Source organism: Alligator mississippiensis, chromosome 11 (genome assembly GCF_030867095.1).
Source record: "Alligator mississippiensis isolate rAllMis1 chromosome 11, rAllMis1, whole genome shotgun sequence".
Taxonomy (NCBI): Eukaryota; Metazoa; Chordata; order Crocodylia; family Alligatoridae; genus Alligator; species Alligator mississippiensis.
This window is the reverse complement of record NC_081834.1, coordinates 46,399,943-46,426,683: the sequence shown is the minus strand read 5'-3', so window position 1 is coordinate 46,426,683 and position 26,741 is coordinate 46,399,943. Positions and strand designations below refer to the sequence as shown.

General features: G+C 47.0%; 1 protein-coding gene and 1 long non-coding RNA gene across 3 annotated transcripts; one reads left to right on the top strand and one right to left on the bottom strand.

Moving 5' to 3' along the window:
• Positions 1-18,871: 18,871 nt before the first annotated feature.
• LOC106737750 (butyrophilin subfamily 1 member A1) lies at positions 18,872-21,765 on the top strand. Its single transcript, XM_019499128.2, has 3 exons — positions 18,872-19,482; positions 20,267-20,361; positions 20,916-21,765. The coding sequence occupies exons 1-3, from the start codon at positions 19,388-19,390 to the stop codon at positions 21,443-21,445; spliced, it is 720 nt and encodes a 239-aa protein (XP_019354673.1). The 5' UTR covers positions 18,872-19,387; the 3' UTR covers positions 21,446-21,765.
• Positions 21,766-24,953: 3,188 nt separating this feature from the next.
• LOC132243820 (uncharacterized) lies at positions 24,954-26,407 on the bottom strand. Of its 2 annotated transcripts, XR_009455392.1 has the most exons (3): positions 26,319-26,400; positions 25,901-26,084; positions 24,954-25,086 (listed from the first exon to the last, which is right to left on the bottom strand). It is a non-coding gene; the product is annotated as an uncharacterized LOC132243820 (long non-coding RNA). The 2 variants fall into 2 exon arrangements; XR_009455391.1 differs by lacking the exon at positions 25,901-26,084 and having other exon boundaries at positions 26,319-26,407.
• Between the last annotated feature and the right edge of the window lie 334 nt (positions 26,408-26,741).

The window sequence follows — 26,741 nt, the reverse complement described above, 5'->3', positions numbered from 1 at the left end:
CCATATCCAGTGGGTAAGAGCTCTTGGCTGTAGTACCTGGTGTAGAGGGGCTCCACTAGTATGCGTATAGTCAGTCTGTAAGAGTGCATTCAGTGAGCCAGCTTTAAGAGGAGGGCAGGGGTGCTTCAGGTAAGGTGTAGCCTGTGGCCTAGTGTTTCAAAACATTTTGTTGGAAGCATGAAGTACAGGATCAAATCCCCTCTGGGTGAGGAAGGCCTGAAACCTGGGCAAGTGCCCTAATCTCTGGGCCTATAAAATGGTGCTTTTTTCTTTCACCACCATTTCACTTCAGGCAGGTGTATGCATACCTGAGCAGATCTGTTCCATCACAAGTACAAACTGGATGCATCTACACGTGGAATTAACACAAAGCAATAAACTCTGGAGCAGTTTGAGCCAGAGTAAACTATTCTCAGGCACAGGTAAGCCTGGGACAGCAGCAATTGGGAGAGGATGGGTGTCAGTCCTGGGCTCTGACTGGCGGTGCAGAGGCTGGCTAGGGCATGAGGCTGCTGAAAGTGCAAAGCCATGTGGCTAGGCAGTAGGCAGGAGTCTGGCCCGCTGCTGGCTGGGCCAATGGGTGCAATTTATGCCCATGGTCAGCATCTACGTGTGTGTTTAATTGCAGTTAATTAACCTGCCATAAGATAGTCCTGTCACTGACAGTATTATCTTACGGCTGCGTTAACTTACAGCAGACTAATAGCATTGCATGCATAGATGGTGATGCTTTACTGTGCAGTTAATTAATCTACTCTGCAGTTAAGCGCACATGTAAACACAGTTACAGAATCTAAACTGAGCATAAGTGCCTAAAATTGCAGTTATGTGGATATGTAAGTGTCATTTAAGCACAGAAAGGTGAAGCAGGATTTAGAAAAAGCTGTCCTAGTGGTACGTCCAATACTGTTGGGCAGAGATACAATTTCCAAGGTGAGCACTGGAGTTGGCTGACACACTTGGTTGGTCACATATGCCGGACATGATACAAGTAGGCAGAATATTTAGTGAATCCATCTGATTCAACAGTCCTTTAGAAAATCAGGGAAATGCTGGAGCAACAAGTACAATTTCAAGTGGAGTAGAGGATGAGATGAAGGAAGTGGAGAGGGCCTGGCAAGAACAAAAGAGGAAGTCCATTTTAAAGAAGATATGAATGTTCAAAGTAGAAACATGTTTCATGGACAGACCCTTGCACAAAGAATCCAATGCTGCAGGGCTGCCCAGGCTCTTGCCCAGCTGCTGCTGCCTTCACTGCTCCAGTAGCTTAGGTGGCTGGAGTGTCCAGGCTCCACCTCCTTCTTACAGGTTCTGCTTCCTATCTGCTTGTGGGAGGCTGGGCAGCTATAAGGTGCTGCATCTTCGTCAGGAAAATCTGGGCTGCCCATGCCACAAGACAGGAGCTGTGCATGTATGACCCACGAGCAAGTCTTGTGTTGTTTGCATTGGGTTGGATGGGAGCTGGGCTGCACTTGTGGTAAGGAAATTGGGCTGACTAGTTTGCACATATAATGGAAAAAAGCCAAGCTGCTCATGCATTGGGAAGAACCCTGGAGGTCTGCAGCCCTTGCAGTGCGTGGCCCAGGGATCTGCAGCCTATACAGTATATGGTCCTCCATTGTTTAGAAGTTGGACAGACCAGCAATGATGCATGAAAAGAATACATGTATCGCATCTGCCTGTTACATGCTTTGTATAACCCAAGGTAAGACATCTAGGGTGACCTTCTGGTCTTTCCCATTTGTCAAAGTGTCCAGATTTCATAGTATTTTGATTAAGAATGCCACCTATACACAGGTTAGAATTTGGTTCCTGGGAACGTGGAAAACTAGGTATGTATGCAAGCTGGACATAATTACTAACCACAAAACATGAGAGAGGCAATTGCCATCTTTTTCCCCAATAGTTGAGCAACTAGAGTATTAATTTAGGAAGCCAGAGGACCTAATTTACAGGATCTAACCCCACACCCAGAGAGGATTTGGACCTAGATATCCCACTCTAATTAGTGCTGGTGGGTCCAGATCTTCAGTGCTGTGTCCAGCATTGCATTTCAAGAAAAAAGGTAGACAAATTGGAAAGAATCCAGAGGAAAACAACAAAAATTATTAGAGCTCTAGAATATACAAAATGAAAAAAGTTTGGAGAATTGGGCTTGTTTACTCTAGAAAAGAGAAAATTGGGGGACAGTTTTGATGATGATCTCCAAATTTAAAGACGTTTTTATAAAGATGATAATGATCAATGGTCTGGCATTAACAGGCAGGACAAGACATAACTTGAAATTGCAACAAAGGAGATTTTAGTTAGATACTAGTAAGAACTTTCTAAATACCAGTATATGGGTAGTTAAACATTAAAACAAATTACCTAGAGAGGCTGTGGAATCTCTGTCATAGGAAGTTAGAAAGCTCATGTTAGAGAAACATTTGTCTGGGATGGTTTAGACTGGAGTCATCATGCCTAAAGCAGGGGACTAGGTGAACTTCTGGGGTCCTTTCCTGCTCTGTTTTTCTAGTGTTTTATGTTTTTGCAAACACCTAGCCACTTAGGATACATTTCTTCCCTATCTAAAGAAAGAAAATTACTTTGAGACCAATGAAGCAAAGAGAAAAAACCTAGGCATTAATTCAAGTTGCTTTTTTCAGGAACGTACTTAAGCATATGCTTGCTAACTTGTTTTCCTAATATACATGTTTTCCCAAAACAGGGTGCTAACAAGAAACAGGCTGTGAAGTGACAAATAGGCAGAATTACAACTCGTATCTACTCAGCTGTTGAAAAACCTATTCTGTGCTAGTGCTTGTCTACATTGGGGTTTTGTGTTAAGCAAGCCTTTGACAGCTGTTTTCACTTCACTGTGTCTTGCAAATAAAAGAAGTATATTTAGTTATGAAGTAGGTATTTACAGTTATTATCAATATACAGTTAACCAGACTACAATCAAGCTCCAACGCAGGCAATGGGGCTGAAATATGTTTTGCTTTTAAGGGGATTATACATTTATCCAATCTACAGATAAACAGTCATTTGGGACTAGCATTGTGTTATGCAGTCAAATTAATTATTTGCTTATCTGTAATGCATGTGAGGAGAATACACCACAACACACATTCAGATACCATTTAGCAGTCGTGAAAACATGGTGGTATGAGATTGAAATGAGAGTATAAACCAACTGTGAATCCAGGGAAAACGCCTCTGTTTGTTAGCTGCTGCTGAAGCCTGTGCCACCATTCCTTTACTGCTAGATGTGCCTGCAATTCTACAACTATGCCTCCACGTTAGTGTTTGAATGTTTCTTAAGATTTGGAAGGTATCAGCTAATGTGTTACACAAAGCACCTGCCTTTGTCTACTCAAGTGCTAATGAATTATCTTCTAGATCCCAGCCTACATAATGCCTAAAGTATGCTAGAGGGCTGTGGACTACTGAACTAGCTACAGAAACAATTAGAGTAGGCTAAGACTGGCACCATATTGCCAAAGTTTTGTTGGCTTCCAAATTAATTGCAAATGTGTTTGTAAAACAGGAAAAATATCACGTGAGAATGGAGGAAGGGGAGCAGAGATGCATATTCATGGGCGATTACGGGGGGAGGGAGAAGGAGAGAATGCTAACCTAGGGGAGTTACCTGCATGCTACACTGGGAGAAATTGTAGAGAAAGCGTCTAATACTGATCTCACTCCTTGGCAAGTATGCCTGCTTGTTATATTACTAAAGGAACAGAGGGTGACTGACTCTTTCTCACTGAGAATCAAGATTTGTCTGATGATGTCTTTTATTGGACCAGCTGTTTGATATTACCAAACAAATCTGTTTCTTGCATATTTCCTGCATCATTGCAATCACTACAGCTTTTCTCTGCGTGCTTGGCTTATCGGGGGTGGAGCTTTCTGGGTCAGACACGCAATTGTTGCCTCTGTAGTGACCCGGAAGCTGGAGCGAAGCAGTTGCCTCTTCCTTGGTGTGGTCTGTGTAAGAATGAGACTTTTATTAAACTTCCCTTTGTATTCATCTGAGGTGGGGGGATTTTCTCTGGTGGCTGGAATTAGCCCCTGACAGTAGACCTTAGCTCTGCCGGCACTGGCTTCCAAGCTAGAGACTGCAGGTAATTGAGAGAATTTAGGGATTTTGCGGAGGATGTGTTCAGGGCTTTTCCAAGTCCTAGAGTTCCTGCTTTTACATACAGACCCAATCCCATTTGTCATGGGAAAGCAAATCCTTCAGGAATGAAATAGTGCGCAAACTTCCAAGCGGGAAGCAAGAGATGAGAGAGAGAGACTGAAAAGGGAGAGCAAGAGGAAATACATAGAGAAAGGTTACAGACTGTCAGACTAACCCTAATCCTTTTACTGTAGCGTTTCTGGGCAAAGTTGTGTTCCTGTGAACAAAGGAAAGAGCAGAGGGAGGGAAAACCAGTTCTGCTTCCTCTGACTCTGATGCTGTGCTGAGAAAAATGGGCTGTGTCAGGGGTAATATTAGGGGACATTCCCCGTACTCATTAAGAGGCAGAGTGGTAAATGGATGCGCAATCTCTTGTGAAAACAGCCTGGAAAACTGTTACTAGATGGTAAAGTCATTGGGGGGGAAACAAATACATTTAATGCAAAGAAAGTAAGAACTGAACTTGTTATACTGGGGAAAGAAGGTTTAGGGAACAAGCATCAGGTGGAATTTTCCCTAAAAAGGCACTTCCAGGGAAGTGAGTAGCAAGGGAAGAGTTTCCCAAACGTCTAAGCAGGGGTTGGCAACCTGTAGCTTGAATCGAGAGTCTATGTGGCCTCTGAAGTCAGGATACTGATGGCAGTTGGCAAGAGAAGCAATCGGCAGCATTTGGCAAAGGGGGGAATTAGCAGCATGCAATGCCATTCAGCGGGGAAGAATCAGTGGGGCATTCAGCAGTGCGGAGCTTCGGGGGCATGAGGCCATAGCCATGCCCCAAGCAACGGCCCACTTGATTGACCTCTGTCTGCTGCTTCTGAAAGATTGCTGACCCCTGATCTCCATTACATAACCTTGCTATCTAAAAGGCCATAATATGTTTTGTGGGTCACAAAGTGTGTTTTATTCCTGAGAAATCACAGTATTTAAATTTAAAATTCAAATAAAAATTAACACCACAGGTTGTTGGGTTGTTTTTTTGTTGTGGGGGGGGGAGGGCTTGTGAATTCTATTGGGATGTTTTCCTTAGCTCAGTGTGGAGAAGTAAAAAAACATGGCTGTTTATTAACAGTTGTAACTCAGACAAAGCGTAGTCGAAATCTATTAATTTCAAAATGAGAGAAGTTTGATGCTACTTATCACTCATGTGGCTGGAATATAACTATATTAATGGGCACTGAAATTGTTAGTACCTTGTTGGGTTTGCTAGCTAATGGTCTCCTACCTTTCTATAGCGTTAGACAGTTATGAGAAATTATTTCTTTAATATGTTTTGATCAACCAGATAGGTTCATTTGATGTGATAAGAATGGATTTTACTTTGTTTAATTTGTATTAATTCCGGTTTTGGTTTAATTCCTTCACGTATTGGGTGAATATGGATCCGATGCATCCACCATGGCTAGAGCCGTGAGGATCTCTGGGATAGCTAACAGACACAAACCAATAAAACCTTAGCTCTGTTCCATAGACTCTGTTTTCTAGTTCTCATATCGTATGTCATATTTTGACATACTTGTAGGATCCCTTTATATTGCTTTTCATGTCCCTTGCCAGCTGCATCTCAAATCATGCCTTGGCCTTCAGAGTTTGTCTAACCTGCTTGTAAAAATCTCCAGTGCTGGAGATCCCACACCTTTCCTAGCCAGCCTGTCCCAGTGCTCGACTGTCCTCCTCCTGTTTTAATTTCTAATCTAAGTCGCATTTAAATTTAAGCCCATTACTAGTTGTCCTATGTCCAGTGGACATGGAGAACAGTTTATAACCTTCCTCTCTTCAGTAACCTTTCATGTATTTGAAGATTACGATCATGTCACCCCTCAGTCTTCTCTAAACAAAACCAATCCAGTTCTGTCAACCTTTCTTCACAGGTCGACTTGCCTAGACCCTCTAATCACTTCTGCTGTTCTCCTCTTGATTCTCCCTCTGGTCCATGTCTGTCTTGAAAATGCAAGACCTAAAACTGGGTACATTACTACCACCTGTGGTTTTACCCGTGGGTGAGGGGGTTTGAAATGCTATCACATCTGACTTCTGTTCACTTTGTCATCTGGCTTGTCACCTTGGGTTTTATTAGTTGAATTAAGCAGGGGCGGTGAGGTGCATGCTTTATCAAATGCCTTTGGCCATATTTTGGTGTTTTCAGCCTAGTCTTAACAGCTGCTAATGCTTACTTCAGAAAAGGAAATAATTTGGTGTCTCCATATATTTCAAACATGACCAACCCAACACATTTATGAATACAGTTTTGATGAGAATATTTGCTTCCTTATGATGAGAAAAAATGAAGAATATTTTATTTCCTTCCCTTTTGAAATGAGAAACTATGCTCTTAAATGTAAACATAAGCCCTTTGAACAGCAGTAAAGCTAAAAAACCTTTCAGTTTAGGGCACACAAAAAGTGGTATCTACTTCTTTCCCAGAGCAGTTGTTATAGTCGTAACCACTGTTGGCAGCTCTCCTGATTTTACTGCAAGTCTCACAATATTTGTTGCTTTCCTGGAGTCCAGGGATGTGAAAAAACAACTTTCAAGTTAGAAAGAAAACAATATTTCGTTAGCCTTTGTGGTTGTATAAAAAAAAATTGAAAAATGAAACCCTAAAGGTTCAAAAGTGAGAGGATACACAAAATAATTCAGAACTTTTTGTTTGAAAAATTCATGATTTTTAAGCATGTCACTTAAGGCCTTTGAACAGGTGAGGCGAGGAGTTTGAGTATGTCAGTGCTGTGGTGGGGAGCAGTGAGGGCATCAGTTCAGCTCGGGGGTCTCTTCCAGACCAAGCACAAGTATTAGCTCCCATTTCACTAGCTGCAAACAACTGGAGGGAAGACCTTTTTCTCCTGTAGGCTACACAGAGACGTACATCCCCCGCTCGGACAGCGACCTGCTGCCCGGGACAGGCTGCGTGACACGTGTGTCGCGGTCACCAGCCCGACGGACCGCGCAGGACCCCGACACCCGGGCGCCGCCCCCCCCCCCCCCCGCCGGGCCGGGCCGCGCTGTCGCTCGGCTGGTAACGGGCGGCCTCTTCCTCTCGCCAACTACTGAATACTGATGGGAATCTCTTCAGGATCCGACTCTTCATCCAATATTTCCAGTATGACTACACGTGCGACGTCCTGTTCAATCGCCATGCCCCTGCGGCACACGGGAGCTCCCCTCAGGGCAGGGGTGCCTGCGGCCAACGCCTCCCCGGCGGAGCTGCCCAGCGTCTCCAACCGTCGCGGGGCTACCCTGGCTCCGCTGGCACAGGGCAGGGGCCAGCACTTCTCCGCACCCTCCCTCCGCTTCGCCCTCAGCTGGCGCTCATCCCATCCTGACAGGATATTCCTGCAGGTCCAGGGCCACAGCGCTGCCCGTCCCGCCGCCTGCGGGGCCGCGCGGGAGGCAGGTGCCCATCTCCTCAGCGAGGCCCCTGCAGCGCGGCCTCCTGCTCCCTGCCCAAGTGCCCTCAGCACCGGCCACGGGGCCCAGGGCAGGAAGGCAGTTCCCCCACCGCCAGCCTCGCACACCTGCTGGGCATGGCCAGGGTGTTATTTAAGGTTCAGGATTTCTGACGTGACTGCGGTCTGCGCGACAGCCGTCTTCTCACTAGGATCTTCTTAAACACAACCTGGAGGAATGGTCCCGCACCCGGAGTCAGGATTTAGAAGAGTTCCCATCTGAAACTAAACTAACCCTGTCTCCAATTGAGGCAAAACAGTTCCTAGACACAGTAACAAATGAGCCTCTTAAAACTTTTACATAAAGTGTTTCTTTCAGATTTTCTTTTTTAAGAAGCTAACATTTGCTGAAGGATGAGCCAGGCTGTTTGTCAATCATTGTTCCTAGCTGAGCAAGGAGGACAAAGCGGGAGAGTGGGGAAGAAAGGGGGGACAGAGCCATAATGGCCAATTTCTGTGACTTTGCGACAGCAGCAACTACCTGCAGCGGAGCCGGGCTGACGGTGGCACTAGAGGGGGTGCTAGTCCAGCAAGGGCAGGCACCGTCGTTGTGCCCCTCTAAGTCAGTGCCCAGGGCTGCGGCCTCGCTTCCCCACCGTTAGCCATGCTGCTGGAGAGAGGGTATCTCTATGCTGCACAGCACAGCGCAGTCGTTGATGCTTGGCTTAGATCAAGATCAGACAGTTCAGGTAGCAAAGTCAGTCTAGCAGCAGCAGGACAGGCTGTATGGGCTAATTTGTCCTTCAATAGGGTATGCAAGCTAACTTATTTCAGGATAGTGTAGTTACTCCTACCCCTACAACAGCATGCATGTAGACTTCCTCTGAAAGTACAGTAGGAGAAAGCGGAGAAAGAAGCTACAGACTCCTAAGCCTGTCTGGAGCCAATATATTGTAGCTCCCCTGGGCAAAGTCATTTTCCTTGAAATAAGGTGAAAAGCAGAGGACTAGCCAGTTCCTGCCCCTGCCTCGTCCTTGCTGTCCTGAACAAATACCTTTGGCAACATCAAGGGGAATCTCCCAGCTCAGCTTTGTGGGTTCTGCTCTTTTCTAAGGTTTAGTTCAGGGACTCTTGAACTGGGTACGAATGGGCGGGAGTCAAAAAAGCCTTGGTAGATTTAGTCTCAGTGAAAGGGGCTACTTCTATGCTGTCCTAAGCAACTGAGTGACATCCCATAGTCTGTACCCAATGTTTACAAGAAAAGAACCAGAGTGGGGCTGGGGGTTTAAAATGGACTAAAGCCCTTCTAAAACCTGCTCAGTTACTTTTCTTTCACTGAAAGCTTGTAGAGTAGCATCCCTGTTTCACTTCTTTTTGTCTGCCCACTCCTCCTGAGGGATGGGGAAGGAAAATTATTGTAGATGTGCAATGTCAAGTAGAGGATTTTCAGATGCTGCTGATGTGTTTCTTCTCTGGGAGTTAACAGCAGTATTGTCCCTCTCCACCCTAACTTCCCACAAATGCATCCAGTTGTTAGATCCATATCCCTGAAGGCAACTTGCTTGGACTTCTACCATGATACCATCCCTAGACTCCATTTGATAGTTAGTTACATCTTCCACATCAATCTCTGAGTAATTCATGTGGATTAATGTGAACGTCTGTGTTACTGTCTGCTGGGAGGGTCGAGCTCTCTTATTTTTCCCACTCTGAGACTTCCTAGTAGTTATGGAGGGGTTTGCAGAAAAGAGGGGTTTCTCCATAAATTAATCTCTCATATGGCCTCCTCCCTTGTGAGCAGAGATTACCAGAATCCCCTGACATCGCCAGGGTCTTGTTGCTCTCTATATGCTCTGGAAAGTTTTAAGCAGCTTTGGCATCAGAGCTGCTTGCCCACAGACTCAGGAGAAAAGTGCAGATGCACTAAAATTGGAGCAGGACAGAGAGGATCAGCATGGCCCCACTGATATATATCTGCATGGATCAGCATGGCCTCTTTCAAGACTGACACAAATTTATGATGCATGACAGTGTTTGGAAGGAGCTCCTGATTGCTGTGAGAAGGGTATACAGGTTGTGAGGTTTGCTAATCTGTTGCTTCTCAAATTGTCATCATGAGGCAAGACAGATTCTTTTCAGCACCTAAACAGTGAATGAGCTGGAGGGATTTCCATGACAGTAGATCCCGAGTTGGAGAGTCTTAAATGTCCACTAGTTTTTTAAGCTGTGCTCCAATAGCTCATGGAGAGGCAGAATCATAAACATCTTGGAAAACCTAACCTGAGCTTCTTCCTCAGCTGGGACTCCAGTCCAAGGTTGGGCAACCTGATGCATGTGTCAAGTGGCACAGGCAACCCTGTGTGTGGCACCTGGCAGGTTGAGGAGGGGACAGGTAGCACAGAAGCAGATAAGGAAGAAAGCAGAGCGTCCCCTTGGGCAGGGAGCACAGAGGCAGGGAACAAAGCAGAACAGTAGGTTGGGCAGCAGAAGGGGATCACAGTGGCATTGGGGTAATGTACAGGGCTAATTTGTTGGGCACCTGCCAAAAAAGTTGGGTCCCACTGCTCTAGTCTATCCAACAGGCTGTTTCTAGGTCTTACACATCTTTGAGATTATCTCTCCAGGCTCCTCAACGTCTGTAAAAGCTGAATCCTGGGTAGCTTCCCTCAGGTTGGAATTTGGAGGATACATGTAATACCCCCTTTAATGAGTTTCTGGATTTGCTCCTTGCAGAGATGCAGCCCAGACATTTTAGTGAATCAAAAAGGATTTCTGTTACCTTCATAAAAGCTCCCCACTGATGTTTTAGCTCAACTGTTAATTATGGACTGGGATGAAGGAGTAAGTAGATGAGATTCTCTGACCTGCACAGTGCAAAAGGGCCATCGCGGTCCCTTTTGGCCTGAATTAATTAATCCTTTGCTATACAGATGCAGACAAGAATGCTAACAGTGAGGCAGATAGTGAGTTGTGATTATTGCTGCTGCTTGACCACAAACTAGAGACACAGCTATTCTGTACTAAAACACTTTGTTATTTTTATGACCTTGTCTATTTGTTTGCTTCACCAGATTGCTAAATTTGGGCTTTTGAAGTGTATGTTCTTTGGAGCAGGGCCTGTCTTTTACATCATTTGTATGACACTCAGCACACAGGACTGGATCTCTTGGTGCTACCACAGTACACCTACTATGTGCGATACCATTGCAAACTGGACTCTGAATTATTTGATTTATTTGCTGACCTGTCTCAAGAAAAGTGTCTCACAGGCTGAAATGCAAGAGCTTATCTACAGAATAATTTCATTCATCAGTAAAAAAAAAAAAAAAAAAAAAAAAGACTTTTGTCTATGTGATTCCTTTTACCTAAGGGCAGCTTGGTGTGTCTGAATGACATTCTCCTCAGGGTGAACCTTATTAGGGTTAGAAGCACACAAAGGACCCAAGTTTAGGATGTTCGCTGGTGCTTCATAATAGCAAGTTTTGCTGTAGATGCCTTTTCATTGGGTGCCAGTAACTGTCTGAATAGGTTACACTTGGGAAAGGAATTGCACCTGTTCAGGACAGATATGTAACAGGCAGCTGTCTTTGTGTGCAGTGAGGGCAGCAGACAAAGAATCTCATGCTGAGACCAACTGCACTGCAAAGGCATCCTGCACTCTGCAGTTCCTCTTGCTGAACTACCAGACTATCTGCCTAGGGATCCATTTAGCTCAACATCCTGTCTACCATGGAGCTTATACCAGCTGCATCAGCAAAAGGTGGGGAAAAAATCTGTCATCAAAAGGCATGAAAAACATCCTCCTCAGAAGATAAGTTCCTTATAAACCCTGTCAGGTTGGGTTTGGCTTATGTTCTGATGGAGAAGTATTTGTCACCACAATACTATCTTATATTTTCACTATCTTATAACTCTGGGTATTCTTGTAATCTGTTAAAGCATCCAGTTTTGGCCCCTCATTTAGCAAAGTACTGATGTATATATCTGGCTTTAAGGACTGGATCATACATAGACTTGTTAAAGTCAGTAGGAATACTTCCACACTTCGAATTAGGCTTGAGTCTAAGCAATGAGCAAGGTGTTTTAAGGTAAAGTGTTGAGTTAAAGCAGCTTTTTAAAAAAATCCATGGGCCACGTTTCCAGCTAATGAAGACTGTTACAGCTCTGATGGGAGTAGTGGTGTTACACTGCTTTATACCAGCCAAACTGACTGCCCAAAGTAAAAAGAAGGATGAAAATCACTTTCCTTCTCAACCAAGTTTCACTCTCTTGATACCCTTCTCTAAGTGTCAGTTCTCCATCCATGATAATTACCTACCTTGATTTGCAAGAGTATGAGAGGGTAGCTTTTTTAATATCCAGTAGGTGCTGATATGTGGCTAATATAAGCATAAAGAGTGCCTAAAGTAGCGATTTCCAAAGGGTGTGCCCCGTAAGTGGTATCCATACCTGAACATAATTATCATGAATGGAGAACTGAACCCCAGAGAAGGGTACAGACCTCTGGGCTTCTGTACACTGTTGAAGGGGTGAGTACTAAGCAACATGCCCTATCTACACCCCACTGAAATCCACAGGAATGCTCCAAATCTGGAGTCATCTTGGACTTAGGTAAATACAGTATATGTACATGCACATGCACACACACATCCCTTTTTTGGGTGTGAGAGTGAAGTACGCTACCAATTTTAACCCAGAAAAAAATTCAGAAAAAAGTGTGCCCCAAGCATCCAAAATCTGGGAAACACTGGCCTGTTTTAGAAAGTGCTGCACCTCTGAAATATATCACCCAGTGGACTGCATTTACAGTACAAGGAGACACATATTTATGTGCATGCATTATACACACACTATCTTACAAATTAATATTATGATTCTCACCCTCTCTCTCTCTCTCTCTCTCTCTCTCTCGTGCAATAGAAGACTGTTTTTAAGCTGCAGCATAGGGTTACCATATTTCCAGTTCCAAAAAAGAGGACACCTGTGGAGCAGGGGGGAGGGCTGTATATGATTGTGGGGGTCCAGTAATATGCTGGTGCTCTGCCCCTGCTCATTCCGTTGCCCCTCGCTCCCAAGCCACAGACTCCCACCCCTGTGGTGCCCTTCACTCTCAACCTGCAGGCTCCTGTTGCTGCCTGTGCCCCGCAGTCCTGACCCACATTCCCCTGATCTCCTGGCCGCCCCTGCGAGCAAAGCCACCTGCCCTGGTGCAGCTGGCCCAGCTACACCACTCACCACTGCCCCTGAAACCCCCCGCAAGATCCATTTGTATGTCTGATCCTTCCTGTTCCATGTTTCTGTCCCCAGCGGAGAGGATGAAGAGTAGGTTTCATTAGTATTGGCCACCAGAGGTCACTGCTAAAGGAAAAGCAGCCTGTGTGTCTTGTTTTTTCTCTCCATCCTGAAGGCTGGGGCTGAACTTCCTGGCTTGGAGATTGCTGCTGCTGCTGCTGCTTTTTATAACTGGTATTTCAGATGAGTAGCTGCAGTAGCTTAACAAGGCCAGTATTCAGGACAGACCTTTACGGCTTCATTTAATGATGCCGAATCAAAACGGGCTTTCTCCAGTGACTGAAACTAGCCCCCCTAGCCTCTGACAGCACCAGAGCCGGAAGCTTCCATAACGAAGAGTGACCTCAGGAAAGTGCTGAGGACCAGCAGGATGGTGATTCCCGCACAAATGCCTCCCTTACTCTCCTCTATCTGTTTGAGACTCAGAATTGCTGCATTTATTGACATACGCAGGCTCTCACTAGGAGCAAGAGATAATTTAGTTATGGGACAATAAACCAGTGTATTAGCCAAAGGGAAGGAAAGGGAAAGGCAGAGAAAAACTACAAGAAATCATGAGAGTCATAATCAGGCACACCAATTGCAGCCTTGCCAGGGCAGAGTTGTCCTGTGAACAAATGAAGAGAAGAAAGGACAAGTCAGTCAGTGTCCCTCCTCTCCACTGCTGAGGAAAGGGGAACAATATGGGAGAATCTTCCCAAGGGATTGCTCAGATTCTGCTTACGTATAGCATTTCAATCAACAGCTCTGTTACTATAGGTGATTTTATAATGTTTTGGTGGATCTAATTGTAGTGAGGGGGAAATGGGTCTGTGCTATAACACTGTTTCCTCAAGCATGGAAAAGTTAAGAACTTCTTTCGGAGAAGAAATGGGATGTGACATAGGCAAAAGCCAGGTCTAAATCTTCCCTCCTTGCCCTGACAGGCTCCAGAATAACCAGGATTTGATCTGCCTCCTACCATGAGACTGAAAAAGAAATTATGGGGAAGCTGCCTTGGCCAGAGGATTGTTGAGGAATAGCTGGAACAGTGATGGGGCCAAATATTAATGGGAAAAATTAGCAGAAAAGACTTGCAGTGTCATACATAAAATAAAACCCGTTCTTTTTAGGAACCAGTTATTTGGGAGATGGTAGAAATTCCCTGATCTCTTCATTCTGCAGGAAGAACTGTGATTTGCCCAAGCTCTACCACAGGTATCACAGGAGAGCCAGTGGCTTCTGGCAGCTGTTTTCAGTCCTAAAGAGAGAATGTTCGTAGCCTGAAAGCTACAGTATTGTCCTAACAACGGTAGATGTTATAACACTCTCTGCCTACCTACAAAGGTGGGGTAAGGAGGAAGGTAATAATATTTGTTTTCATCTCTAGCGGGGATAAGGACAAGAAATAGCAGGCCTAAATTACTGCAAGGGAGATTCAAGTTAAACATTAGGCAAATCTCTCTACAGAAGAGTTTAGCCAGGCAGTTGGTTGAATTTCCCTCTGTAGAAGGTATTTAAAAACAGGTTAGCCCAGGGGTCAGCAACCTTTTGCAAACACAGGCTGCAGCTTGCAACCTGGGTAAAGCCACTGGCTACTATTTCTTTCTGGTCACTCCAGTACTGGTGAGCAGAGAGTGCGATGAGGAACAACAGCCCTCCAAGTAGGCTGTAATAGCTGGTTAGAGCTGCTTCAGAGGATGGGCATGCTATTAGCAAAACATGGATCTGTTCTTAGTAAAACATGGACTGAATCAGACTTTTTCTTTATTATAATATATTTCTATATATATAGAGAGAGTTATATATATACAACCTCTGTCATAAACTTTCCATCATGTGTCTTCAGGATCCAATCCCTTTTGCGAGCCATATCTGGCCTGTGGGCTCTAGATTGCTGACCCCTGTGTTGGACAAATATTAGTCAGTAATGGTTTATATAGAGGTAGTCCTGCAGTGAGATGGACTAGATGTGCTCTCAAGGTACCATCTAGCCCTAATTTCTGTAATTCTGTTTGCTCTCAGCTAAATAAGAATGTGTCATCTTCTACTTCTCATGTCCTGTCATCCTTTCCAAGTTTGAGTACAAAACAGGCACATACTACTGCTCAATCTGTAGCTTTAGCAAGGTCCTCATTGGTGCCTGGTGTGTGACTAAATCTGATAACACAGTCTTTACTTCCCTTTAGCAGGATTTTGAACTCTCAGTCTGTGACATCCTCAGTAACTAAGAAGAATTGTGGATCCTGGCTACCCCAGGTTCTGTGCAAAGGGAAATTCCAAGAGGTGCCTGCAAATGTGAGGAATTCAAACAACTGAAGACTATTGAACAAGTTGTGCATCTTCTCACAGGGTTCAGATTGTCCACAGTAGATATAGCTTCAAGACATCAGGCCATCCTGCCAAGCCTGGCTGAAACCTTGCTGTAACTCCTTCCTCTACCTTCTGTTGCTCAGAAAAGTAATAGAAGAATTGGAGACCAGGGACTAGGAAGGACTGTTGCTGAGGAAAGTGTCATAAAATCTATCTTCCACATTAAGTCTTTTTGTCAATTCATAGTTAGAGATTAGTCTAGGTCCCAAGGCATGAGGTTTTATATTCCTTCCAAAGAGTCCATGATCATTAATTATAATCCCACAGATCCTTCACAAAGGAATCTCTTTTTAAATCTCACTAAATTCTTGGCCTCAACTCTTTTCTGTGGCAAGCAAGTCAAGTTACACATCATGCAAAAAAGTATTTGCGTACTAAATTTGCATCCATTTGAATTTCAACAAATGTCCCCTTGTTTTGTGTTATGAAACAGAGAGAACAGAAATTCCTGATCTACCTGGTCTAGTCCATTCATTCTTCTATATACTTTTATCAGTTCCTTTATTAATTATCTCTTTTCTAACATAAACAATCCACATCTATTCAGCCTTTCTTGAAAGCACAGGTTTTTCCCAGTCATTTAGTTACACATTACTACCTCATCAGCATTTTCTTTCTTGGTATAATCAAACTGTGATTTCTCAGAGTGATTAGACATTTACCAGGCACATATCTTTAGCCAAATGCACATATCTTTTGCCTTTACCCTTATCTTGACAACTGAAGATGCTTTAATTCTGACAAACCAATGAGGATTTTAAAAGTTAACCTGCAAAAGATAAGGAAATTCACTTTGTGAATCCTTTTTTTCTTCTTTAGAGTCATTTCAAAAGCCTTTAAAAAATCTCATTTCATTAAAAAAAATCTGTTCTTAAATATCTTAACATCCCTAAAAGATCTTTTAAAAGCTAGTCAGTTTATAGCAGTTAAAAATGCTGCAAACAAGACTGGCCTGTTTTTCCTTGTACATTTAAATCGGGGTTTTCTGGGTTTTTTTAAATCCATAATCCCTGACTGGAGACATATAGTTAGCCAAAGACTGGAATTAAAATTCCAGTTTAGTTATTGAGTCAACAGTTCCAGAAAAATCTCTTCTGATTTGCCCCCTTTTCCTTCTAGTGGTTGACTGTCTTCAGTCTTTTCCTTGCTTTGAAAGATAGTTGCTATGAGTTGTATTCCAGGTGAATGGGGGTGGTTTAAACTCCTCAATAATCCACTTTCTCCCTCATGTTTAAGATTCATGCTGTTTCCCTTGTTAAGTCCACTAAAACTCAGATTTTTGCAAAGTAAAGTGAACAAACATTGAACCAGGCTCCCCTCATTTGTAAAATGGTATTTCTCAGCTGTTAAGTGTTAGCTAAACTCTGACCGATCTTTGCTGCTCCCTACCAGGGCCTGCATAACTGAAATGTCTCTGGCTTTTAAAGCAACCCCTTTGTACTAACTCCTAAATAACTGCCTGTCCCTCCTGCTGCTACCTGTTCCCAAGTGCAATATAGACACAAGAACAGGAGCTACTCTCCAGTAATGGCCTCACAAACACCTGTGCAGAGGTAAAGTTACCTCCCTACTTTGCTGCTTCTACATTCAAGTTTCATGTTAACTCTCCCAGACAGTGTCACCCCAGAAGCTCACATTTAGCTGGCTTCTACCATAACCTCCAAGTGTTTCAGGGAAACTACTTTGCAAGGTGCAACCCTGCCCTCAGAGGCACTATGTTAGGCTCTTTAAAAATGCTTCTCCTCTCATCATTATCAACCATTCCATCAGTTGGTATGTCCTCCCTAAACTTCATCAGCAATAATTGTATATTTTCTTTCAGATAGCATTAAAATAGTCAATCAGTCTCTACAGGACAACATTGGGAACACCCAGATTCAGTATTGGGTTCCCTTCAGCAACTTCCTTTTTTTTTGCAATTTAACATTTACCCAATTCTTAATCCATTTACTATATACCTCTGCTGATTTTTTTTTAATAAGGCTAATCTTTAAATTAAACTTACAATTTCATCACCAGTATATCAAGTTCACTTCATGGGACCTATTTCTCATAAAACCATGTTGATGATGGTATCCTTTAGATGTGTATTCCCTGAGTCTTCTTTCAGCCATTCCACTCATTTTTCTGGGATCAGCATAAGGTGAACATCGCATTTGCAGGGAAGGTTCTTTGAGTAGGTATGATATCTTTTATGAGACTGAGTAGTTGGAAAAAAGTTCTTTGCAAGCTTTCAGGTGCAATCACCCTTCCTCAGCCATAGGAAGTCTCTGCTGTTCTGCACATCCCATTTGCCCTTTCTAAATACAGGTACAATACAGCAATATTTCAGTCCTCTGGTCTTTCCCCATTATTGACAGTTCTCTTTTAAGCAAGCACACACATAATTTGTCAGGGTGACAGCTGGCACAGAAATACATTTTACTACTATAAAATAATTTTCCTGCCCGAGCTGTATGGCAGTTCCTGGCTATGTAGCAGGCAACACCACATCTTACTGGAACCAGTTGGGGGTAAACAGGCACTTCTGGGGAGTGCATTTTTTCTGTTGTAACAGCATAGTTCCAAGTAGAAGAGTGAGGACTGTTAGAAATGGTTAAGAACCATTAAAACAATATAAGCAGGTTCCATTTATCCCTAGAGTAGAAGTAATCTGTTCGCCTAACCTCCTATAAAAAATGAGAGAGAAGAGAAATAAGTAAGTGTAGAAAACCAAAGAGTCACAAGTTTGGCTTTCAACATAAATAGCAGCTGATGTTCAAGGACAAAGACTCACTGGGAACTGTGATCTATCTATTATTTCTTGGCTACAGGGATATTTGGGAAGGAATAGCAAAGGGATCATTTTAATTTCTGAGAAGGACTTTGTGAACTCAGTGAGATGTTTATGCCTTTCCACTTCCTGAACACATAGGGCTGATCACTGCACGATGCATGAAAAACGAAGCAAGCCTCACGCTGTTGGGAACAGTTGGTTGCAGTTTAGCTTAAATAAGGTTCCCGAGTGACAGAACCTGCAAAAGGCTGCACTTGTAACTGAGGAAGTGTGTTACATTGGTATTATTATCCATTTACATTCTTACCAGCATTTAAATTCACTGATAGCTCAGACCTCTACCACCTTCCCCCAGAGAAAGGACCCTACCTGACATCAGGGAACTCAGACCACCACGAACAGAAAAAAGAAACAGCTGAGGCTTGGAGCCTAACATAGTGTAGAAATCAGACATTAACATGAATAACAAAAGCATCATTCAGAGCCACGCTAGTCAGCGGCTAATGCTGTCTCTGACTTGGACAGGTGGATGGGGAGGTCCCAGAGCCCCAGGCAATCTGAGGCCAGCTGCCAAGGCTCCTGTGTGCTCCGTCCGCCCATCTGGTAGCAGCAGCCTAGTGGGAGCTCTGCCCCCTGTGGAGCCTTCAAGCTCTGCATGAAGTTTTTCCCACAGTCCCAACACTAGTAGGGGCACACCTGTGTGTTCATGCACTAGTGCTAGACCAGGTTGAAGCTGTAGCCAAAGCCCCTCCCACAGTCAGGGCACCAGAAGGGCACAAGTCAGTAGCTGGTGCCAGGCCCTGTACAAATATAGTAGGGGCAGGGGCACTGGGCTGGCTGTGCATGGCCTTTAGGACACCCAGCTTGGAGGGAGGGAATATAGGTTCTGCCCCTCGCTTCCTGCTGTGTATCTATTTATATTAAAATGACTAGGTCCCAGGACTCCCTCCCCCAATCACTAGGCCACAGAGCCACACTCCCTCTTGCTCATTCCCCTTCTGTCCCTCTTGCCCTCAGCAGAAGGGTGGAGGATGCTCTCAGTCTGGCCCAGCAGTTAGGCCCCTGCTGAGAGGTAGGAACTCCAGAACCCCCTGCTCTGATCCATAGTCTGCTCCACTGCCAGAGCTGCAGGAGAACACAGGAGTCCTGATTACCAGCCCCTCCGCTCTAACCCACAGGACCCTAGTCATCTTCCAGAGCTGAGGACAGAATCCAAGAGTCCTGAAAGCCGGCTTCCCTGCTTTCCCTTGCTCCATCCAATGCTTCTCCCACAGACAAGAATAGACCCCAGGAGTCCTGGCTCCCAGCTTCACGCCCTCCTGCTGCTAAGTGAAGCACGGTGCTCTGCACAGCCAGGCCAGCTGCCTGTAGGCTGTGCTCAGTGACACCAGGTTCTCTCTCCCCTGGTGCAGGGACATGGGGGTGATTAGACAGTGCCCTGTGGCTGGGATGAAAGTTCACTCTCCTGTATCTTGCTGCACTTGCATGGAGCTGTTCCCCAGGCGCAGCACGTAAGTCCCTGTGAAGGAAGGGACTGGTGGGGTGGGGGGCAGAAATCAGCTGCCCATGATGCAGAGGGTGTGGACGGCAGCCTGTGCTAAGCACCAAGAAGAGACACCCTCTCTGTGGGAGGAGGGAGGCCAGTGTGATCTGCACAGGCAGTGAGTCTGTGGAAAGCTAGTGCAGATCAGTGGACCATAGCTGTGATTATTCTCTCTCAGGACCCAGTGTAGTCCTGGGGATCAGCCTCCAGGACTCCTGGGTTCTTTCCCAGGTCTGGGAGGCGACTGGAGTCCTGTGGTTACAGGAGGGTGGACATTTGGGGTCAGGATTCCTGGGCTCTGGGAGAGAAGTGGGGCAGGGAGCCAGAACACCTGGGTTCTTTCTTGCTGAAAGGAAACTGGGTCCACTAGGCTAGAGCAGAGGCAGCCCAGAGTTGGGTATCTCCTGTGGCCTTAGTCTCAGCTACTCTACCTGTACCTCAGTTTCCCTTCTGTAACATGGAACTGATGGTTCCATGCTCTTAAGGAGGGACCCCATGAGACCAAATCTTGGTGAAGAGACTCCAGTATTCTAGCAATGGGGGCAGAGACAGCCCCTGCCACCCACTATAGGGATGCTATTCATGTGTGGGATGGGGGCAATGACCCCAGGAGGAATCTTGGAGCTCCTGAGCCTCCTCAGAGCAGCCTCTGCCCCAGCACAAGCCCCAAATTTATACCCCTCCCTTGGCAGCCCCAAGAGTTGCTCAGGATCTCAGCTTCTGCTAAGCCTAAGGCCGGATTTTCCTTGCAGGTCCTGTGTCCCTCAAGACTGGCTGCCCTGCCCTGCACCCATGGACTCTACTGCTCCCCCAGCTTATCCCAAGATGAAGGTTTACAGGGACAAAGGTCAGTGCTCCAGTCCGACTTCAGTCGGTGATGGAGGAGACAGACTCCTGCATGCCACACCCCCCAAGAGTCATGTGCACGCACTCCCAACCCAGGAGACAGGCAGAAGCCACCTGCAACCCTATTGCACCCCTGACCCCATGCCTATTACACAGCACAGACCCCCACAACCCCTTAACTTCTTCCACCTTGCCATACCCATTGTATAGTGCAGCCAGCCCCACCCCACTTCCTCTCACATACTGTACCCCTCACTTCCTATCTTACAGCACAGCCATCCCCTCCCTCCGGCCCTCCCTACTGCCCAGGTGGTTTCATGCACAGTGTGGTCTGTCCTTTCTCTGAGCACTGATAATTCCTCCTGTCTCACATTTTTCATGGGGCACCACTGCCCAGACCCTCCCTGTTCTTCTGCACTTCAAGGATGTGGACAAGGATGGGCAGGCAGGAGCCAGAGCATGGCTATTGCTGTTCTGGACCACCTGCAGCAGTTCTCTCTGCCCCTGCTGCACACTGTGGGCTAAGCTGCTGGGATGTTTCTCTCTCTTTCCTAGAGGATGTGACTCTGGATCCCGACACAGCTCATGCCAGCCTAGTCCTGTCTGTGAACCGGAGAAGCGTGACAGCCACAGACACGCCCCAGTCTCTACCCAACAGCCCTGGGAGGTTCAATGTGTACTCCTGTGTGTTGGGCACTGATGGCTACATGTCGGGGACACACTACTGGGATGTGGAGGTGGGAGACAAGCAGGGCTGGGCCCTGGGTGTCACCAGGGAGTCTGCCAACAGGAGGGGATGGTTTGATTTCAGCCCTGAGCAGGGCACCTGGGCCATCCAGCTCTCCATGGACCAGTACCGGGCAGTCAATGCAGAATGGAGCCTGCTGGACCTGCCGCAGAGACCTAGGAAGATCCGTGTGTACCTGGATTGTGACAGTGGGGTTGTGGGTTTCTATGATGCGGACACCATGGCCCCCATCCACGCCTTCACTGCTTCCTTCTCTGGGAAAGTCTGCCCATTCTTCTGGGTCTGGTCTGTGGGGACATCCCTAAATCTGTGCCCCCCGCAGCCCACTATGAACTGAGGGTTTGGCTGACACTCAAAGACATTGCTATAAGAATATCCACAGACCCGGGTGGGCTCTGGGTCACATCATGTTCAAACCTAGGGATCCTTCAACACGCCCATAACCAGGAGAGTGACCAACCAGGTGACCTCCCTCTTCAGTGTTTCTCCCTGGTGCCCCATGCACCTGGCCCAAACTCCCTGATAAGACCCAGCTGGCTACTACTTTTTCCTACCCTAGATTCTTTCATGAGAGCCCCTTCAGCCAGACAGGCTGCTTCTCCATCTCTCCTTTTCCCTGCTCTGCTTTGGACCCTGATATAAAGGAGATTCAGTCCATCAGAAGGACAGCACTGGGTCTCTTTCGCACAAGACTTATTGGTTATACATGGTATTGTAACCCCCTCCCCTTGGCTAGTTTCCAGCTTCCAGTTGCAAACCCCTCTGGGCTGGGGTTGCCTTTGTCTCTGCTTGGCCAGAGCTCAGGATACCTTGATTTCCCTCTCAGGTCTCTGCGGCTTTCCTTTCTATCGGCATTGAATAATGGTGTTCAGGATCTGTGAAATGCACCTACATTTTGTTTAGTATTGGCTGATATAACTGAAGTCACTGCCCAAGGCTATGAGCAGTCTGCCCAGGCCTGGGGAGAAGCTGCCAGTGAGTCCTGAGACGTGTCCCTGGGACTTGGGTGCAAGCTCAGGAGCTGAGTCCATGACCTGGCAGCAGCTGTCTGGCAGCATGTGAAAAGAGCTGGGAGGCAGGGCGACAGCCAGAGCAGCACTGGCAACATGGCCCTGACCAGAAGCAGGCACCAAAATTCCTGGGGCACAGGCGCAGCTGGAAGGCAGACCTGGGTTTTGGGAAAAGGAAGCTGCCTCCTCCCATAGTCAGGGGAAGCAGACCATCGTCTGTCCTTGCAAAGAAACAGGAAAGCATCAAAACAGACTGGCCTCCAAAATGTATTTCTCTGCCTCGCACGCACAGCTCAACAAGTTCCAAACCCTGCCTAACTGCTCAGGCCAGGGGCAAGGATTTTTGTGCGCATGACAACCCTGTCAGACAGGGAGGTGCTGTTGTTGCCATTCTACAGGTGGAAAATTGAGGCAGACAGACAAGAAGGGCTAGATCTGTACAGGGACCTAATGTGGTGCGTAGGGGATCCTAAAACCCTGCACTGAGCTGCTGCTTCCCCCTGCGGAGTCCTCCCCTCCTCAGGTGTCTTGGCATTGGACTGTAAAGTCCCATCGAGTGCCCAAACTTCTGCTGCAGCTCACACCCAGAAGCAGGTTGGTCTTGGCAGGGCTGAGCAGCTTGGCGCCAGGCTCACGCCTGAGCACCGTGGGATTCAGGAATGAGTCATTCCTCAATTTTCCTCCCCCTGAGGGGTTTGATCCAGGAGATGCACTCTGAACACGGCTATAGTCATGCCCCTGCATAGCTTTATCAGTCACCCTTGATGGTGGCTTCCCCAGCCATTGACGCCTCAGCACAGAGTTGGCTCCTACCATGGGGGACAGCTCCCACTGTGTGACTGCTGCCCACTTCTCAATGGTCGGAGCTGCTGGCCTCCTCACATTTGACACGCATGAGGTCAGGCTGGGCACATTGCAGTTCTTCAGCCACCACTGGCCATCTCAGGCATACGGGCAAGTTCATCCTGCAATGCCCCACTGCCATCCTCTGCCCAGCACCAAAGCTATCTGGGAGCTCGCCCATCAGCCACCAGTCCCCAGCCACCAGCCAGTCCAATTGCCTGTTGCCTGTTCCTTAGCCAGGGGGGTCCAGTGCTGTCCCTATCCCCTCTGGCAGCTCAGTGCATCAGGCCAGCCAAAAAGGAGTTGCTTTGCTCTGGGCTGCCCTGAGCTGGTGCGGAGGTGGATCAATCAGTAAGGAGCAACAGCCCCTCTCATGCCCACATCATAGTCTGGTTTCCCCCTGGAAGTGGCTGCCCAAAGGGGGAGTAACTTTGAGCTTCTCTACCCTTCCCATCCCCAGGCTTTCCCCTTCTGCCTCTGCCACTACCCATTTTTTAACCCCAGCTCCTGCCTTTTGTCTGCAGCGTCACCCATCTGACCTCATCTCCTGCCCCATGCGTCTGCCCCTCTTCCTAGCACATTTTGGCCCTTGCTCGCACACTGCCTCTCTCTCTTCTCCAATTTGCAAGAGCCTTTCATTCACAGCCTTTCTGTGCCAAGCCCAGGGGAGACTTTTTCCAGTGAGCGGAACCAGCCCCTGGGGCAGTCCTCGGTTCTGCCGCCACCAACTGCTCAGCCACAGATTCTAGATAATGGAGAGAGACCTCCGGGAAAGCACTGGGGAGGGGCAAGACAGGGGCTCCCTGCACACACAGCCTTTCTGCACCCATCTCTGCAAGTCCCAGAAGCTTCTGCCCTTGCTGACTCGCACAGTCTCTGGCTCCTGGTAGTGCTGGCAGGAGCTGATATGGTGACAGGTTGGCAGACAGCCCCAAGAATGGGACAGTGACTAAGTAGCTTGCCCCAAGCACAGTGTATGCACAGCTGCATTGCTTCCAGTGCAGCTTGCTGCCCACCCAGAGCACTGCCTTGTGCCTGTGGAGTGGTTATGGGCCAAATCTCCCACCCACAGAGGGCAGAGAAAGGGAGACTGAGGCTGGGAGAGACAGTAGGAGCAGTCAGGAGGCAGGGAGGGGACTGGCTCCAACCCAGCCAGGACCCCTTCCCTGCAGCCCCCCCTGGGCAGAGTCACTTTCCTGTGACCAAGGTGAGGAGCAGAGAGACAAAACCTGTCCCTGCCTGGTCCCTGTACTGCTGAGGGAATGAGCTGCCCCAAGGGACAATGTTGGAGGGATCTATCAAGGCAGCTTTTCATTAGGACATAAAATGCCTCGGTGACTTCCGTTCCACAGAGAGGGCTGGTCTGCGTTGTCATATAGTGACTAAGTGCTGTCCTGCATGGCAGAGGCTGCTAAGCTTTGGAAAGAGCTCTCTTGGGGCAAAGTGCCTGTGACCCTGAGCCCCCTGGAGCTGGCTGAAGATTGGGCTGCTGGAAATGAATATGCGGGTTCCTGCTCTAAGTGCTCTATGGGCTGCGCTGAGTGGGGGATACTGGCGGCTACTGCCTATGTCAGAAGAGGTGATTAAGGCCCCCTTTGGGGACACAGAGAGAGGGAAGGGGCTGAGGAGGCAACGCAGGGACAGGGATTGTGTTACATGGCACATGCTTCCCAGCCCACACTGCCAGGGGCATGCAGCAAGAGCGCTTGGCCATGTCATTGGTGTTTACCCACTAAAATTGGCAGCAGAATTCAATAGCAGTGGCTGAGGCTGGCCGGCCTGTGGGGATTTGGGGAAAAGAAGTTTGGGGTCCAGGTGGAAAGAGGCTGGGGCTGGCTGCCTGCCCAGCTCGCTGTTTTAAGTGGCAGCACAGTGGGGGTGTTGGATAGCAGCACTGCTGGGGGCAGCATGGGGGCAGGGGTGCCCCCAACTCTGGGCAGGAGCAGGCAAAAATAAGTTTGGGGTCTGGGTAGAAAGAAGCTGAGGCTGAGACTAAGGCCGAGGCTGGCTGCCCGGCCAGCTCGCTATAATAAGTGGCAGCACAGCAGGGCAAAGGACAGCCAGATGCAAGGTGCACGCGAAAAGGCAGAACATGTTTTTCCTGGAAGTTTCATTTTTCTTTGATCTGAAATAAAGAATAAGATAATCAGTAAAAAATTGCAAGATTAGTACCAGGATTCTGGTTGAATGAGTGCAGAAAAAATAACATGGACTTCAATGGATTTTTGTAGATTTACTCGTGAATCCCAGTGGCACGTAGTGATTGCAAAGCAGGGAAAAAAAAAAAAAAAAAAAAAAAAAAATCACATTCTTGGGCGTAAATCAAATCTATGTTGCACATTTAAAAATGATAAAAATAGCCCTCATGGAAGAAAGCAAGCTAAAAATAAAACGTCAGAGCTAAATATAAAACATGTCGGAGGTGTATTAAATTACCATGAAACCCCCCCCTAAAACAATCAAATTGTCTGTTAACATGGATCTGCAGACGTCATTTAGTTAGCTTAAAGGCAACTTTTGTCATGTGGACACAGGAAAAGTGTAACGTGGAAATATCAAAGGTGTAACATGGACAAGCTCCCCAAGACAGCAGAGCAGCACCTCTGTTAGAGTCCTGCTTGAGCATGACGTTGTGGTTGAAGGTGTCTGTCACATAACTAGTTCAGTAGTGTCAAGTATCTAGTTAGGTAGCACCCTCCCAAGAGTCTTTGCTTTTCCAGCCACTCTCAGTTTCAGTGTAGAAGAGGTTATCTCCTTTTTGTTTCTCTGACCGTCCTATTGTTTTCTCTTTCGATACAGAAGTATATATTTATTGTCTGTTTATAGCCCCATAGGACCTCAGTCTGTCGACTGATATCAGGGATGGGTACCAACTGGAAGTCCATGCACCCATGTCTTCGCCTGCCATGACTTGGTGTTTATAGGCGTAGATTCAGTACCTGGGCGTGTAGTTCCAGGTGGTTGTCATCCACTGTCCTCTGTTCCTGAGGCCTATGTTCCCGAGGGCTCCACCATCCCCTACACCCTCGCCCGTTCCACCGGGAATCAAAATCATCCTTTCATCAATATTCAGCCTTTGGGTTCTCTACCAAGTGCTCCCGTCCTGGATTATTGCTCCCCCATCTTTTGGGGGGGGGGGGCGGGAAAAGGGGAATGAAAAAATAAATATCTGGTGAGGTTGCTTTATCCTTCACCTGTTCCCATCTTTACGGCAGTTCCTCATGAGCCTCTTATTCGGATCATTACAATTCCCTCACCCCACTGGGTCGGCCATTGACACTTTGTCTTGCACCCCTTTTAGAGACTTTATGGTACCTTTTGTTCCGAAGTGCCCCTCTATTAGGGTTTTTACGGTACCTTCCCCAGCCGGGCTCTGCCAGCTGCCGGCAAGATGGCGAGCAGGTCCTGGTCCTGCCAATCCACCGCACCTTCCTCTAAGTCCTCTCTGGGGAGCTCCCCCTCTGCAGGAGCCTCCTGCCCACTCGCCAGGATGCTCTCCAGTTCTCCCACAACCTTGCTCCACCCGGCTCCTCTACTTCCGGTCCTGCACTCTCTCCTCCTGCCTGCTCCCGGCTCTTGTTTATAGAGAGGCTTCAATTCCCGGCCCCTCCCCTCCAGAAACACCTGATTAAGGAGTATTTCCGACCAGCTCTTTGGGGCTGCGGCAGCTGCTTCTACCTTTGGCCAGTGCTCCTCTGCCCCTTGGGGCTTTCTCTCTCTCTCACAGTGGCCGCTCTAAGAGCTCTAAAACGATGCGCTGTGTGCGTCCCTGCCCCACAC

Excerpts from the sequence above, each read along its gene's own strand:
- LOC106737750 (XM_019499128.2), top strand. The coding sequence starts at position 19,388 with ATGGGGGTGATTAGACAGTGCCCTGTGGCTGGGATGAAAGTTCACTCT. Across the intron at positions 19,483-20,266 it reads CTGTTCCCCAGGCGCAGCAC|GTCCTGTGTCCCTCAAGACT; the intron begins GTAAGTCCCTGT and ends TTTTCCTTGCAG. Across the intron at positions 20,362-20,915 it reads GAAGGTTTACAGGGACAAAG|AGGATGTGACTCTGGATCCC; the intron begins GTCAGTGCTCCA and ends TCTCTTTCCTAG.